General features: G+C 40.3%; 1 protein-coding gene across 2 annotated transcripts; it reads left to right on the top strand.

Annotated features, from left to right (window-relative positions):
- Positions 1 to 806: 806 nt before the first annotated feature.
- Positions 807 to 10155, top strand: npy8br (neuropeptide Y receptor Y8b). 2 transcript variants are annotated; one of them, XM_088419287.1, is made up of 3 exons: positions 807 to 977; positions 1419 to 1731; positions 7948 to 10155. In XM_088419287.1, the coding sequence occupies exon 3, from the start codon at positions 8072 to 8074 to the stop codon at positions 9173 to 9175; it is 1104 nt and encodes a 367-aa protein (XP_088275413.1). In that variant the 5' UTR covers positions 807 to 977; positions 1419 to 1731; positions 7948 to 8071; the 3' UTR covers positions 9176 to 10155. The 2 variants fall into 2 exon arrangements, with proteins under 2 accessions (XP_088275413.1, XP_088275421.1); XM_088419295.1 differs by lacking the exon at positions 1419 to 1731.
- Positions 10156 to 17773: the final 7618 nt, after the last annotated feature.

Raw genomic sequence — 17773 nt, 5'->3', positions numbered from 1 at the left:
GTGTTAAAACTCAGCATGTATCAATCTTGCGCCAGTGTTACAGGGGCGGTGTAGGGGAGGTACAAAATGCGTGTGTCATCATGAGTTTCCTTCGAGTCCATCTGCTTGGGCGGGGCTGATGCGAGAGCACAGAATAAGCAAGGAATGCTTAGAAAAGCATCGATGAACGAAAATAACACTTTCAGGCTGTTTGGAGTGAGAAATAAACATTGCAGCACAGTTAAAATCACCAAAAAGTTGACTTTTCATGACAGGGCCCCTTTAAGATTATTGCTTCCAAAATTATTACTAATTTTGTGGTATAATGCAAAAAAATGGGAGTGATGGGTCAATTGTACACTTTTCAATTTAGAAAATTGAGATTTTTGGACCACCTTCTTTGCAAAAATTAATATAAATACATTGCCCTTGTATGTGGCCCACCCAAGTGTTCGTTCTCGTACCCCAGCTCATATCTAGTTTTAGCAAATTATATATTCAATAATTCGTGACTAACAACAATATTACAATATGTCCATGTCAAAATATGTTTAACTGCTTTGTCACTGGAAGATGAGTGAAAAGTCTGAACTCTACATAAATAAACACTCTGCATTTTCTCAGAAAGCTGAAGCAGACCGTGTGCAATTTTCCAATCTTTCAATGTCCCCACTGCCCCTTTGTTTGTGTGTGTGTGTGTGTGTGTGTGTGCGTGTGTGTGCGTGTGTGTGCGTCAGTGTGTTGGGGCGCATGGCTGAGAGCGCGTGCGTGTGCACCACGGAGGAATTGATTATGTAACATGTTCCCAATCACATCGTCGTCTGAGCGCGAGGATGGGAGTGAGATCGCTTTAAGGAATATCTGTGCTGCCGTCAGTCCCGAACAGCAGGACGCCTCCTCCTACCTTTTCTCCGACACCGCTACTTACTCCTCTGTCAGTGTGGCTCACCTGGCGCCACGCAAAGCGACTCCGACTCAATGCAAGAGGCTGCACATCGGTAAGAAACTAGAACTCAATTTCTAATATTTATACAAAACAGCACAAATCAATCAATCTCACACACACGCGGGCGCACGCACGCATGCATATACAGTATATATATATATATATATATATATATATATATATATATATATATATATATATATATATATATATATATATATATATATATATATATATATATATATATATATATATATATATATATATATATAGTTTATCAGAGCAGCGTCTTGTCTTTCATTGAGCAAAAGATAAAAACTCCTTGCTTCACAATTTGCATAATTTTTAACTTGAGTCCGCAGCCACTGTGAATAATTCAACATTTCAATTGAAATTGACTCTCTTGACTCTCATGCTGTACTTGTGTGATGCTTTAAGCAAAGCGCACGTCGCTTTTTTGAGGTATTTTTTGTGCCGCGTGTCCCAAATACAGGGGAGCCGTGGAGGCAGCAATACTTGTGGGAAGTAGTCAACTCCACCTGGCTGAGATACCTTCTCACACAAACATACACGCTCGCACGCATGCACCCAGCTCGAGGCTCAGCTGCAGACACATCACAGCAGGGACGGTGGGCAGGACGTGCGCTCGGCTCGCTCACGCGCACGCAGATTGCCACTTTCACACTTTTCATTCTGTCATGCTTCTCTTCCGCCACTGCTGTCTCCCATTTGTGCATGAGCAAGTCCAGACCGGCGCCTGTTGTTGTTGTTGTGTGTGGGGGTAATATGACTGCTTCAAATGACGGGTATGTCCTGATCTAAAAATCTACGAAATCCCACACATACAATATAACATACAATATAACACTTGAGAAAGTATTTTCGGCATGCATGTCTTTAAAGACCGCCACCCTACATGTTGTATTTAGTTTTTTTTTTTTTTTTTTTTTTTTTTTTTTTTTTTTAAAGCATATTATGTAAAATTTCCAAAATGGATTATTTCCCTTCTCTAAACAAAAAAACACAAAATCTGATCTTCTTGACCCCCACCTCCTTGCATATGGTTCTTTTGCATAACAATTCCCATTCAAAAATGGCACTAAATTGCAAACCATTGAACAAACTGTGTTTATATTTTGTGCATACGTTCACAAAAAGCAATATACGCTCTACTCAGTCTAACTCGGTGTGTCTCAAAAAATAGTGGGGCGGGCCCCCCTGAGGGGCGTCAAGCAATGCCAGGAGGGGAGCGGATGACCCAAGGAAAAGGATTTGTTTTTGCTATGTGAAGTGTAATTGTGATAAAGTAAGGATTGGCCCCACCAGTTAACATATTTAGTACAATTACATAGCCGCATAGAGTGTGGGTGAGGACCGCTTGCGGCCCGTGAGCTACCCGTTGCCTATCACGTGTTAGATAAATGGATGGCTAGCTAGCTAAGACGGACAGACAGACAAGCAAAGGCAGCGGCAGATAGATAGATAGATAGATAGATAGATAGATAGATGGATGGATGGATGGATGGATGGATGGATGGATGGATGGATGGATGGATGGATGGATGGATGGATGGATGGATGGATGGATGGATGGATAGATAGATGGATGGATGGATGGATGGATGGATGGATGGATGGATGGATGGATGGATAGATAGATAGATAGATAGATAGATAGATAGATAGATAGATAGATAGATAGATAGATAGATAGATAGATAGATAGATAGATAGATAGATAGATAGATAGATAGATGGATAGATTCAAATGGTACTGCTTAGAAAAGGATAATTCGGGGAATGGCAAGAAACACAATTAGGGAAAGTAGAAGGGTGACCCTTATTTTCTGGAAAATAGCATTTTGTGATTTCCATAGAGATCTTGACAATGGATTTTGAATATAAAATTAACTTGCAAAGTGGATCTGTATGTTAAATTGATGCCAGCCAGTGATGTATGGGTCATCTCCAAGGTACTTTTAAGGAGCTTGTGTTTTTGCATACACTCTTGAACTAGATATAATTTAAACAATTTTATCCTAAAAAAAACTGTGCTTGTAACTGAAGGCTTGGGAGATGGTACAAATATAGGGGTAAACAGGTTGCCAAGCAACTTAATTACAGTATGCCCGTATGCCCGTAAGTAAATAAATAAATAGATAAATAAATGAATAAATAATATACTACCCATGCAGCCATCATTGTTTACAACTCACTAGGGTCGCTGGCTTGCTGCCGCCTATCCCAGTCATCTTTGGGCAGTAGGCGGGGCAAACCATGGACTGTTAGCCAGCCAACAGCAAGCCACACAGAGACAAACAACCATTCACACGCACAATCACACCTAAGGGCAATTAGAGGCGACCGGAGTGGCCGGAGAAGACCTACGCAAAACACAGGGAGAACATGCAAACTTCACAAAGGAAGACCGGGGCGAGCTGGAATTGAACCTTGAACCTTTGAACTCTGAGGCGGACGTGCTTTTGCGCCCTCAGTGCTTTGTGTTGGGTTTTTTTTTTTCATTCATAATAAAAGCTAGATTTCGGAAAGATGTGCTGCGATGTGAGGGTTTCCTGCATGTCGAACATACGAGTTGACTGTAAAGTCACATCTCACGGGCACTCTTACAAGACACAGGATTGACTGCCGACACAACATCAACCAATGAGGGCAAGAGCCGATTGCAACTCCTGCCCTCAATGGTCGATGTGGCGCTGGAAGCTAATCACGTGTTTTATAGGAGTGCCCGTGAGCTGATTGGCTGATTGTGTCGCCAGTCTTGTACAGTACAAGCTATTGACTGTTGATTACAGTCCCTCCAGCATCAGTCTCCGAGTGAACATCACACGTGTCGGAAAGCGCGGGGGGAGGAATGCAGTGAGGACAAAACAGAGCGTTGGAAAGATGTCACGACGAGTGCTTTTGTAATAAATTGGAATTTCAAATGTAAACTCTGCCTCCCCGCTATCATGTCTGGTCAGCTACAGGCTCCACTTTAGGTCGATGTCTGAGGGATGTTCCTCAAAGGGCAACTCCGTGTTTCTGACTATGGCCAAGGAATGGAAATGGGATGGTATAGTAGTACAGTTACTGTGTAAGGTTTAATAATTAAAGATCAAAGTAAATATGTGTACCGCGGTAATCTTTGCCTCGAAAATGTAACGTATAAATACATTTCTCATTTTAAAAGTCTGGTATCCATGTACGCATGCACAAAAATCCCGACCTACTTAAGGGATTTTACTTTAGTGGCGGGGTTTCGGTGACCATTAACTGTGAAAAACAAGGGACCACTGTATATTCATGAAACTCACAGGCGATATTTCCAATATTTCTAGGAACATTAGGCAGACCAAGTCTCTGTCCATTTTTTAAATGTGTCTTAAAACAGTTTTATTCTTTGGCTTTCACCTCAGCTTGATGAGACTTGGTAATATTTTAGAGTTTCATTGTGTATGCTGCTTTTATGTTATTGCTGTATCAGTTTAACTGTTTATATACCGGATTTTCCGCACTATAAGGTGCACCTAAAAGCCTTGAATTTTCACAAAAGCTTACATTGCGCCTTATAATCCATTTTTGTTTGTTTTTGATTGAAATTTTGATATGTGTGTATTCATTTAATATGGGGGACAAGATGCAAAAATCACAATTGTTTTGCATAAGGAAGTGAAATTTTATGAAATAAATTAATCCAGAAACTGTTTTTTAATCAACGAAACATTATATTTGAAGGTTTTTGGTTGAAATTTATAATATAAAAAGTAAATTAAGTAAATAAATTAAGTAAAAAAATAAGTTTAACATTTAATTGAATCATAATTAGATTCTTTTAAACTCTTGATAAGTATTGGCATTTATCTAAATAGTCTTTTAATGTACCGGTAATAAATAAGTGATTTTTCCCCATTCTTCAGATATTACTTTCCACAACTCATCTTTATTCTTCATTTTTTATTTTTATTATTAAGTATGACAGACTTATCTGATTGGATTGTCAACATTCCCCTTTAACACAGCTCCATTTAGTGGATGCATAAGGCAACCCCAGACATTACTGTAGCCTCTATTCTATGTGCCTTATAATGCGGTGCGCCTTATATATTAAAACATTTTTAAAATAGGCCTTTCATTAAAGGTGCACTATATAAATTGGTGCACCTTATAGTGCAGAAAAGACAGTATGTCTGATTTGCCTTTTGTGTACAACACTTTGTACGCAGCTATTGTTGTTTTTAAAGATTCACCATAAATAAAGTAATAAAGTGAATAATTATCTGTAATTTAAAAAGTAAAAGTTTTTATTAGGGACATTTTACATTCTATACAGAAAAAAAGCAAAGAAGACTTTTAATCCAGAAGCAGATCATGAGCGTTTCTAACGCAAGCACTCGCAAAATTCACTCACAACACTGGTAAAAATTTAAAGTGTACTTCAGGAGATCCTAAACAAATGTCTTGATGGGTAAAGGGAGCAATATTGTAAAGTTTAAAATATCTGGCGCTCCAGTTTTTGTGTCTCTACCAAAGCAGTTGGGCCCAAATCACCCTAGTTAGTTTAAAGGATGGCCTTTTTGGGAAGGGACGTGACGTCAAGTCATTGACAGGGCCATTCCTTGCCCTACCGAGCGATATGCCAGATCACTGTTGTCACCGCTAAAATGGAGTATTCTGACAAAGGTCAAGAGGTAATAGGGCCAACATGGATTTTTATTAGCGCCAGAAAGAGCCTCTCTTTCGGAATCCAGCAATGAAAATGGCAAGACTGATTTGTCAGATGAAGAAAATGCCACGTCGCATTGGAGAAATGAGGCAGGGCAGAGATGGAGGCTGCAGCTTTGATCAGAAGATCAGATACAGTATTGAGTACTTTTGTAGACATCAACACAAATGAAGTGGATAAAAATGAGGAAAATAGACTAAAAAGCATCATGTTAGAGGCTGATTTACCTGCATATGTCGCCCACAAACATCAGCGGCTTGATCAACAAGTATAAGTGTGTCCTACTCCCGATCAGCTGTCTAAATGGTTAGTTTTTTTTTTAAAGCACCGAGGACCGTTCTTTCTTGTTGAAATATAAACTAGACATTGCCTTGCTGTTTTGTTGTTCAAAGATGGTTATTCTCCGCTTTAATGCGGTCAATCCAAGCCCTTACTATGGTGGAAAAGGCCTTAGCTATGCTATCTTAGAGCGTTATCTTTATCTTTACACTTTTGCTATTCATTAAGTAATAATTCGGTGCATGACATACATTCTTACCTGCAACCTGTCCAACTGTCCATTAAGTGAATCACGGTCGACCTGGCGCCTGTCTAGCTATTGTTAGTAGATCGCATGACATTGCACTGAATGAAAAAAAAAAATATCAGCTGAAAAATAAGAACATTTGTCAAGAAAAAAACGAACAGTACTCTTTGCATCAAATGTTGTTGAAAGTTGGAGGTAAAGATGATCAAGTAGCAGATCATCATCACAACCTTGGCTCTGGGAAGAACTTCATTTTATTTTGAAGCATTGTCTGGCTTCCTCAGAACATTTGGCCTCTTGACAAAATGACAGTGGTTTGACAAATCTCAACACGAGGGTGACACAGCCCATACTGAAGTGTGTTTCGTAAACTGTAATATCACTTTTCGATGCAGATGTTTATCCTTCTCCTCGCGACGCAGCTCAACTTCATTTTGTCAAAAATACCCGAAGATTAATTTCCCAGCTCGCAAACATTTCAGGTGTTCAAACACAACAACACTGTCCTCTGCTTGAATTGGAATGAGCAAACGTGAGCTCACAGGTTGTGCGCGTGTTCATATGAGGGCCAGGGCGCAACTGACAACTTCAAGATTACTGGCTGCAAAAAAAAATCGATAATCAATAAATATGGACATGAAATTACATGAACAAAACTCTTTTCAATACATTAAATCTTTATTCAAGGTAAATAAGAACTGATTTGAAATATCCAAAACCTTAAAGCCTTTGTATAGCAACGTAATTTTCATTATATCACTGTACACAATGTATTTTTTTTTTCTTTCAATACAAATAAAAAGGTTTGGATAAGCTGAACTTTTCAGTTTTGTTTGAACATTGAAAAAGTTGAAAACAACTTTGTTTTGTGTGCTCCAAGTCGAGATTGCCTTAGCTTTGGTTGTAATCGCCACAGACAAAACAGCATTAGCAGAGATGGCCACGAGCAATTTATGTCCCACCTGTCATCAGCTATCAACATGAAAGGAAAGGCAAAAAATCTGTTATCCCAGGTAGTTTGAGCAAAAGTGAGCTTTGTACAAAACACACACACATAATATGTATTGTGTATGCTGCTTATGTGGTATATGCATAAACAAACACACACATTCTCCCGCTCGCACATCCACACTTTTGTGTGCTTCTTTTGTTTGTTTAACAGACCATTCTCCGAGGAGCCATTCTGGCAGACTTACAGTTAATAACATTAAAGAAGGCTCTGTTCCTATTAGCAGAGGTCCAATTAACATGATTAGGGATAGCTTTATTTACCTCCCCCAATCATGCTGAAGGAGCCGCGATGAACAAATATGCAGGTAGGAACGGCTCTGCCCATTTTGTCTCTGCATATAACTATCAAGATGATCAACTAATGAGTGATGAGGAAAATAATAGAAGTTCATAGTAGCATTGCCTATTTCCAAGGCTTGTTCCCCAAAGATAGAAAGCAAGCACATTCTCCCACTCAAGAAGATTGAAGCGGGAAGACAGGATGATTGTCTCAGAGCAGTCATTATCTCCATCATTATGGTGGAAATCACATGCTATTTTAGAGATGCTGTAAAGTCTTGATCCGAACACTCGAATGGCTGATGCGCTCCCGCCAGGCAGGATAGCGACGAAGGCAAATCTGATGAAAGGGTGACGTGCCGCGTGCACGCTAATTAAAACAAGCTATTGTGAAACTCTTAATTTTCAGCAGGGTGCATTATATTTCAACGTCCTGGAGAAGCTTCCCATTTAATGATGAGAACCTTTCTTATTCCTTGGCAGAAAATGAAGACCGCTGTACAAAGAGAACTACTGCAAGGCTCTAGAGACTGCCGACATTATTCCTAAAATAATTCCAAAACATCTGACTCAACACCCCCAGTGGATTTGAAGCGAAGCCGGTACAATGGAGCAGCAGCCCAACAGCAACTACAACCAAGCCTTGTGGAAAGAGATTCCGTGGGACTTCACCGAGGACTGCTCGCTCTCTCTGAGCGGCACCACCTTCCTCATCGTAGCGTACAGCGCCGTTCTGGCGGTGGGACTCGTCGGGAACTCCTGCCTGGTGTTTGTGATCGCCAGGCACAAGGAGATGCGCAACGTCACCAACATCCTCATCGCCAATCTGTCCGTCTCCGACATCCTGATGTGCGTGGTGTGCCTGCCGGTCACCATCATCTACACGCTGATGGATCGCTGGATTCTAGGAGAGACCCTGTGCAAGCTCACACCTTTCATCCAGTGTATTTCCGTCACCGTGTCCATCTTCTCCCTCGTGCTCATCGCCATGGAGCGCTACCAGCTCATCGTCCACCCCACCGGGTGGAAGCCGATGGCGAGGCAGTCCTACGTGGCGGTGGCTCTCACCTGGATCGCGGCCTGCTTGATCTCGGTGCCTTTCCTCAAGTACAGCATCCTTACGTTGCCTTTCCAGAACCTCACAGCCCCGTTCCCGGTCAACGACCAACTTGTTTGCATGGAGCTGTGGCCTTCGGTGCAGGCGCGCCGGGTCTACACCACCTCTTTGCTCATCTTCCAGTATTTCCTCCCCCTCCTCCTCATCATGCTGTGCTACCTGCACATCTATCTGCGCCTGCGGAGGCGGAAGGACATGGTGGAACGTGGCAGAAACACCACCCAAAAGAATAACAAAGGGGCCACCAGGATCAATATCTTGTTAACCTCTATCGTGGTGGCTTTCGCCCTTTCCTGGCTTCCTCTCAACATCTTCAACACGGTGTTTGACTGGAACCACGAGGCTATCCCGTCTTGCGGCCATGACATCATTTTCTCTTTCTGCCACCTCATCGCCATGGCCTCCACCTGTATCAACCCGGTCATCTACGGGTTCCTCAACAACAACTTCCAGAAGCAGCTCAAGTCCACCCTATTGCACTGCCGCTGCTGGGGCGTTAACGAGCGGTACGAGAGCGTGCCGCTCTCCACCGTGAGCACCGAGGTTACCAAGGGGTCGGTCCTGAGCAATGGCTCCAACGGCATCAATACTTAAAGCAAAGCTTTTTGGGGGAAAAAGAAGGCAACCAAACCGGCCCCGCCTCAGCTCCTTTGTTTGATTCTTTCGAGGCTTTTTGTTTTCTTCAGCGCAAAAGCATGGATGACATTTAAAGAGGAGCTGTAACTGTCCAGAGGGAAGTAAAGTCACGTCCCCGGCATGAACGCTGCCCTCTAATTGTTATGGCTTCTGACTAAGAGGAAGTGACAAAATGACAGGACAAAGGTTGGAAAGGCTTGAAGTAATAAAGGATGACTACAAGACACACTGCACATAAGAACTTTGTGCATTTGCACTCTGTACGCTGCTGTGGGACCATAAAATATTTATTATAGCTGTCTACAAAAAAAGTGACGTTCTAGATGGCAATTTTTCATGCTGAAGTCATTGTAAATAAATATGTGCCGCTTGCTTTGTAAAGTGTAAATTTCTGTATTGGGAACTTCAAATGACAAGGACAAGGTGGGTGTATGGCAAAGGCTGACAGTATTCATGAGTACAAAATAGACTGAGAGGACTGAGGAGGTAATGTGTTAATGTTTATTGATGAAATAGTCAAATGCACTGTTGAAAGGAAGTACATTTTGCTGTGGCTCGGGGCAGTAATGTGCTTTATCTCAAAGTGTTTCTTTTTTTTTTTTTGAACCTGGGCTACACAAAAAGTGGAAAAAAAATCTTGCAAGCTGAGACATTCCATCTTGTCCACCAGAATGTTTGCATCATTATATTGTGTGCAAGTGGGAGGAGATTTGCCAATACATTGCCATGCAACAATAAATCAAGTGCCGTGGGCAATTCAGGCCAAAGTATGATTCCTAAGCTGTATATACCCCTAATGTACTATGTGACTGTATGACCTGTAAAATACGTGACACTTTCAATTCATTGTGTGTTTGGCAATAACAGGCATTGTGTAGCATAGCAAGAAACATGTTACTCACTTTGGTTTGTCGACTGAATTAAAACATTTACTGTTATCTTGACTGATGTATTTATTTGTGATTTCACAATTTCACGGTTTCTGGTCTTTCTTGTATGTTTTGATAAGATCAATCAATATCAGTTTCGATTAGCTAATTGGTCTTCTACTAAAGGCAAACCGATAGCCAGGACATTTTCCAACCTCCCCAGAGATTTTACCTGAGTCACTTGCTCCATTGTTTTGTTTGTTTTGTTTTTAAATACAGGTCAAAGGCTGTTCACTATCACGTTGCACTTCTCAGCTCAAATGAAGGCATTTTAAGATGCTGAATAAATTGGTGTTGCATTTGGTGTCTGCAATGTTAAGTAATGTGGGGAGGAAAAAACAACACTCAACTCAGAGCTCAGTGGGAATTGTATTGAATATTCTTGCTGAGGGAACGCATAACAACAACTATTCACCAGCCACAAGATTAGGTACACCTGCACCATGTGATGTAATGTGACGTGTAGATTTAAAAATATAAAGTATTTCGCAATAGCGCATCTGGAAAGTATTCACAGAGCTTCACTTTTTCCACATTTTGTCATGTTACAGCCTCATTCCGAACTGTATTAAATTAATCTCTGACCTCAGACCTCAAGTCTACAAACAACACCCCATTATGATAATGTGAAATAAGTACTTTTTATATACTTTGTTTTTAATTGATTAAAAACAGAAAACTAAGAAATTACATTTACATAAGTCTTCACAGTCTTACGGTCCACTTTACAGTCCACAGTAGTTTGTTGATCCACCTTTGGCAGCAATTACAGCCCTCAAGTCTTTCTGAATGTGATGCCACAAGCTTAGCTTCTTTAGTCAGATCTGTCTATTCTTTTTTGCAGTGATTCTCCATCAAAGTTGAGTGGAAGACGTCAGTGCACAGCCATTTTCAGGTCTCTCCAGAGATATTCAATCAAATTCAAGTCTGGACATTGGCAGGGTCATTCCAGGACATTCACAGAGTGGTTCTGAAACCGATCCTTTAAGATCTTAGCTATGTGCTTTGGGTCGTTGTCCTGCTGATAGATGAATCTTTGCCCCGTTCTGAAGTCAAGAATGTTCTAGAGCAGGTTTACATCCAGGATATCTCTCTATATTGCTGCATTAATTTTTCTTTCGATCCTAATTAGTCTGCCAGTTCCTTTTGCTGAAAAACATCCCCATAGCATGATGCTGCTACCACCATGCTTTACTGTGGTAATGGTGTTGGTCTGGTGATGCGCGGTAAAGGAACATAAGAGTTTGATCTTAAAGTAGTTCATTAGATGTTGCTACATCCTGTGTATGATAGTGTGAGACTGCAAAGTGTTGGGCGTGTGACTGGTGGAGCAAGACAGGATGTGTGTTGCAAGGGGGTGCAGGAGTGGAATGTTGCAGAACAAGCGGTGCTGGTCGCAAGGAAGATGCAGAGACGAGATAACCCAGAGGCAGCTGGTGGAAAACGACTGTGAGGAAAACTACAACCAGGAGGAGCAAGCAAGCGATTCTGCAGGGGAAGAAAGACCAATGAGAGCAAGCTAAAGTTAACTGCAGTATACACATAGCCAATAGAATAATGCCAGAATACCTTTGTTGCTGTGCCATTTGCATATTGTGTAGTATAACTCATTGCTGGGCAACTCGGACGTGACGCACGTCTGCTGGTGGTAACAAAGGCGTACAGGGCTGTATTGAGAGGGACCCGAGACCCAGGTGCTTGTGTTAGATCTGTGTGTTAGGAATAAATCCACTCGTGTGTGAAAATGCCGGCTTCCTGATACCTTTCTATTGCAGAACGAGCGCGCATATTGTTGGATGAGTGGCAGTTGGGTAAGGTCACAAATTGGAGTCAGATTACTAACTTTAGTGTATGTTAATTTAGAAATAAATTCCAACAGCGGTGTCTGTTTTTCTCCAAACGTGATGTCTGGCAGTCACACCAAAGTGCTTAATCTTTGTCTCATCATACCAGAGAATTTTGTTTCTTACAATCAATCGGGTACCTTTTAGCAGATGGGCTGCCATGTTACTTTTACTAAGGAGTGGCTTTTGTCTGGCCACTCTCCCATACAGGCATGACTAGTGGATTTCTGTAGAGATGGTTGTCCTTTTGGAAGGCTCTCCTCCTGCACAGAGGAACGCTGGTGCTCTGAAAGTGACCATTGGGTTCACCTCCCTGACGAAGGCCCTTCTCCCCCAATCGCTCAGTTTAGACGACCGGCCATATGAATAAAGGGGGTCACTGTGCTCAGGACCTTCAAAGCAGCAGACCTTTTTCTGTATCGCTCCCCAGATTTTTGCCTCAAGACAGTCCTGTCTAACATATTTACATTACTTTGACTTCATGCGTGTTGTTTGTCTTCTGATATGCAGGGTCAATTCTGGGAACTTTTAAAGACAGGGGTGTGCCTTTCCAAATCATGTCCAATCAACTGGATTTACTGCAAGCAGGCTAGAATTAAGCTGTTGAAACATCTCAAGGATGATCAATGGTACCTGACCTCAAATTTGAGCTTCATGGCAAATGTTGTGAATCCTTATGTAAATGTGATTTCACAGTTGTCTATTTTTAATCAATTCAAAACTATTTTCTAGAACTTTTTTTCACATTGTCATCATGGAACATTGTGTGTACAATTTGGAGGTAAGAGATTAATTTAATACAATATGGAATGATGCTGGAAGATGACAAAATGAGTTCATGAAGCGCGGTGAATACTTTCCAGATGCACTGTACCTCTCAGTACAATGCGGTAAGCCAATGATTATGAAGCATTATTAAAATGATTTTATTGAATGAGCAAAATTATATTTGTGAATCAAAATTATTGATATGTTGTTGTTCTTGAATTGGATCCTATTGGATTATAGTGCATGTAAGGTCATGACCAATAAATCTAAACTGATGATGCTGCCAGCAATTAAAACAATACCATCAAGAGCTATGTGTTTTCAGTGACAATGTTATTTTGTATAGGAACTCTGATAAAAGTCTTTTTCACAACTTGTGAAAAATTTTCCCAGGGCAGCCTCTTAAATTAGCTCTCTGAAGGCCTTGTCAACATAATTGACTGCACGCATCCTCCACCATGGCCTGCGATGACATTTACCGACCTCTGCTGCCCCCAGAGAGGCCCAAAGGCAGACGTCGTCCAGAAACAATTCATACAACGTGGTCTTACAGTGTTACGCTGGTTACTGTTGAGAGGGGGATGAGAGATTCTAAGGTCATCATGGTGCAACATAGCTGAACTAATGAGTTCACAGGAACAAACAATTTGTGTGGGTATTCCAGAAAAGATTTGTATTTTGGCTCTCTGTATTCTAATTGTTGGATATTCTCCTGTAAGCAGTAGTTTTCAGATCACAGCAACAACACAGACTATTAAGTTGGCAAGAATGTATCTCAAGCTATTGGTTAAAGCCATATGGTTTTTGCCTTACTAATTTAAGGGAAACGTGTCAAGGTTCTTTTTCTTGTTGCTGCAACACAACCATAACCGTAACTTTTGAATATAAAATTCCATATCTGTTACATAGAAATCTGAAATGCACGCCTTGGCCACGAAGCATGTGAAAGCTCATATTAGGTGTCCCTTTCACAAGGTCATCAGGAGTCAGGCTGAGCCAAGCCTCTGGACAGTATAAATGGTTTCACACATACTCACATCTGTGCAACATGTGCAGTCAAATTTCACTGGGGGACATCTTTGTGCTTTAACATCATTAGTATCATTGGATGGCATTCAGAAGACCACGCGCATAATGGCTCAGAACAACTAACCTTCCTCACCCACTTCACTTTGAGTGCAGCCCTTAACACAATTGCTTGTTGTATTGACAGACCCTATTAGAATATACTCAAACATAGTATAATACTGGACTGATTTCAGTCACATCTAAAAGTCTCTCATTTTATTCAGATAAGCGATAGTCACATTCCAACAATCGATCTGTTTTCTCTGGTATTTTCAAAGGCTCTGTTTTAGGTCCCCGTTGTGGCCTCCTCCCTACACAGGTATTTCCAAGTAATTTTTTTTCTGCTTGATTTCGCTTACCCTTTCTTTATTTTAATCTAAACATATACTGTATATGATTTGTGTTTCACTTTAATTTAGAGAGTCAATGAGTGATGAAGATGGTTGGATTATTATCCAATCATCTATATTTGAATGTAGCTTAACGGGTAAGCTTGCATGGTTTACAGTCAGTTGCAGAGCATATAATAGACAAATGGCCAAAATTATGCACAAAAAGTGGATACACAGGGTAGTGATGTAACTAGTCAAGGGATGGAGGAGCATTTGCTTGTTCTGCTTGTCACATTGTGACCTATATGTGATAGGCATATATTTAACTGTGAAAGGTATGTAAAAAAGACAAATAAGTAGGCATTCTACCCAGCTCTCATGCTCGGAGGAGAAGAATAAATAAACTCAGTAAATTCTCGGAAGGCACTTCATTATGCTTAATGAAGGTATAGCAGACTTACACAATCACGCAGATACCGGCAGTGCTACAGACATGCACCTTGAGAGTTTAGCTCAGAATTATGTTTCCTGTTGAGCACATTTTAGGGAGGATACAAGTGCTCTCAGGATTCTTCTGTTTTGAAATATCTAATGTTAGTGACAAGCCTAGAATTAGACAATGCATAAAATAGGGTTAGTCACAATGCATCTATGCTAGTAGCTTTTAATACTAAGCACATTACATACACCATTTCAATAGTAAATGGAGTTTCATTCCATCCGTCCGTCCATTCATCCATCCACCCATCCCGATTCCAGTTCAGGAGCACATCCTACACTGTAGGACCTACAGTGTGTATAAATACAGAAGCTAGATCATATAAATTATTAAATCATTTTTAAATCAGTTACGCAAGTGATTGGCAGATATGTGTATCCTAGAAACATTAAAGGGGAAGTCAACCCCCATTTATTCTAATACAGTGGGCCCCCGTGTTAGGAGATTAATCCGTTCCACGGTTGGGTTTGTAAGGCAAATTCACCGTACGGCGGGCAATCCAAACCTATGTTAAATAGCTCATGAATAGAACCCCAAGTAAAAACATCGAAATTGTACATACATATTAAAAATTGATACCCAAATAGTATAGTAAGTGTTACATATATATATATAATATACATGTATACATTCAGAAAACATCATAAATAAAAAATATAGAAAGGATGTATTTACCTTTGATTGGCACTTGTTATGCCCATATTCCCCAGTAAGGGTAGCCTAGGCTAGGCTAGTTTCGTATTTATTGATTATCTCCAGCTTCGTTTCCATATAAATCATCTTTGTCACTAGCAATCTTGGGACCTATGTCTAACTCGTTCAAGCTTGAATTAAGCAATAAATTACACTATAAATACAGTTTTGTAACCACTCACAATAGAACAAAGCTTTACCATTCCGCCATTTTGAAATGAGTGAGGCCAACCAATAGCAGACCAGCATCTTCATGAGGAGACGCCGACCATAGCAGACCAGCATTGTAGTGACGCGTTGCATGGAGGCAGTTAGCCAACAGAACAGAAAATAAGTGCAATTACCTAAAAACGCCAGCAGATAGAGACAAAACAACACAAATACAGTCAACTCCCTTAGGGTCATGACAGTTGTTTTTGTCGCAAAGTGGGGAAAATACGGTAAAGTGGGGACGAAAAAACACATCGCAACATGAAAACAAATATCAGACAGGGACGCCGTAACCCGGGGGTAATATGTGCTTTGAGCCCCCACTAATCTTAACACATTATGTATCGTGTTTGTGGAATATGAATGAAGTAGCAAAATCAACTGGATTTCATCCATCTCTGGGGACACTTGTTGAATGAAAATGACATCACAATTGTTCAGGGCTCAGGTAAAGGCCAATCACAGCTCATCTGTATTCTGCGTTAGTTCATGTGACATTCTCAAGCTGAAGCATGACTGGTTGCTACGCCAGGAACTTACGTCAGCGGGATTCACTATCGGAATGTTGGTTAGAAAACGTGGAATCATACTTATTTAAAAGAATAGTTTAAAAAAAAAACACACACACACCTTTTCTTTTTGCCTTCCTGGATTGACATTTTCCATAAAGGTAAAGGAAAGATGGTATAAATTATTTCATTTTCCAAAGAGGGTTTCTGTCACCACAGAGTGGAAAAATACCACAAATTCTTTAACACCATTAACTTTATACTAAAAAATATATCCTGCAAATCTAATAAAAAGTATATATATTTTATTTTTTTTCTCTTTAATTTTTCCATATTTTTTGGCAAGTGATAGAGAGGCACCCAAGTACAGTAACGACCATTTGTCATTGCTGCCAAGCCTGTTGGTGGAAGTCTGGCTGGAGCCAAAAGCCTGCTATCTTATTTTAACATGAAGACTAAAAAATTGGACAAACATAATCTGCCTGAGGCTAACAATGTAACTCACTTGTAAATCCATTACGTGATATCACATTTGTTTTGAACCAACTGACTAAAAGCAACAACTTGCCATTTGCCATGGTGTCATTTGCCAGGCTATGCCATGACAACCAGTTGCTAAGCAACCAGCAGAGACTTGAGCAAGTTAGTGGTCCCAGGCAAAGTCATGCTTCAGTGTTTGCATGTCTTAGTGAACTCCGGGGTTGTTAGTAAGGGAATGTTTGAGTCAAGGACTTTTCATCGTGACAGCCTTGATGTTCAGAAAACAAGCGAAAATTTCACTCTTACTTAAATAAGGCGGCAAATGTGTTTTATATTTAAAGTTAGAGAAAGTCCAGTATGAACTACAATTCCATTTTTTTTATGCCAATGCAAGGAATAGGAAATAGAACTCACTGAAAAAAAAAAAAAAAAAAAAATATATATATATATATATATATATATATATATATATATATATATATATATATATATATATATATATTTCCAGTTTTCCTCTCTGGAGGTAAGTTGCTCGCTGCTTGTTTGTGGGTTTTCCTGCATTAATTCATTCTTATTTTCAGTAGTAGAAAAGAATGCTTTACTCCAAATCAGATAAGAAGAGTAATATGCATTATGCACACGAATTCCCTGTTCTACATTAAAAAAAAAAAAAGAAGACAGAACTATAAAGGCCATGATTTCTCGATACAGACTCGCCAGATGCCGCCTTACTAAAACACATTTTCCCAAAGGAAGTATGTTGAGTTTGAAGGCAGATTTTCACTTTTTCACACTTCTGGTGCTCACTGTATCTTGACTGAGCGGGATGACAGTAATTATAAACAATTCGCTCCAACAGCTATTTTCCTGATTAGAGTGTTGTTAGAAATCACGCAAGTGCTCTCCTTGTTGATATTCTTTAATCACCCAAGTTTGCCTCTCTTGACTTGTCCCACTTTTATCATTTTCAAAACTCCTATTGAGGTCTTCCACAAATGACTGTGTCTTGTGTGAATATTTCATGTCATACTGTGCATACTTAACTTTTAATGGTTGCGTCAAATGGTTTCCACAAAAGACAAAGTGGATGTTTTGTCTGGAAGCTTGAAACACCCTGGAGTGCCTCTATGCACAAAACGACATCATAACAAAAATGGCATCATATCAACTAAAGATAACATGTTTTTTCCCCCAGATTTGAGTAATATGACAACCGTGCATATA

Source organism: Hippichthys cyanospilos, chromosome 1, assembly GCF_059441005.1.
Source record: "Hippichthys cyanospilos isolate Australia breed blue-spotted pipefish chromosome 1, RoL_Hcya_1.0, whole genome shotgun sequence".
NCBI classification, from domain to species: Eukaryota; Metazoa; Chordata; class Actinopteri; order Syngnathiformes; family Syngnathidae; genus Hippichthys; species Hippichthys cyanospilos.
The sequence above is the reverse complement of the archived record's forward strand: the minus strand, read 5'-3'. Positions and strand labels throughout refer to the sequence as shown.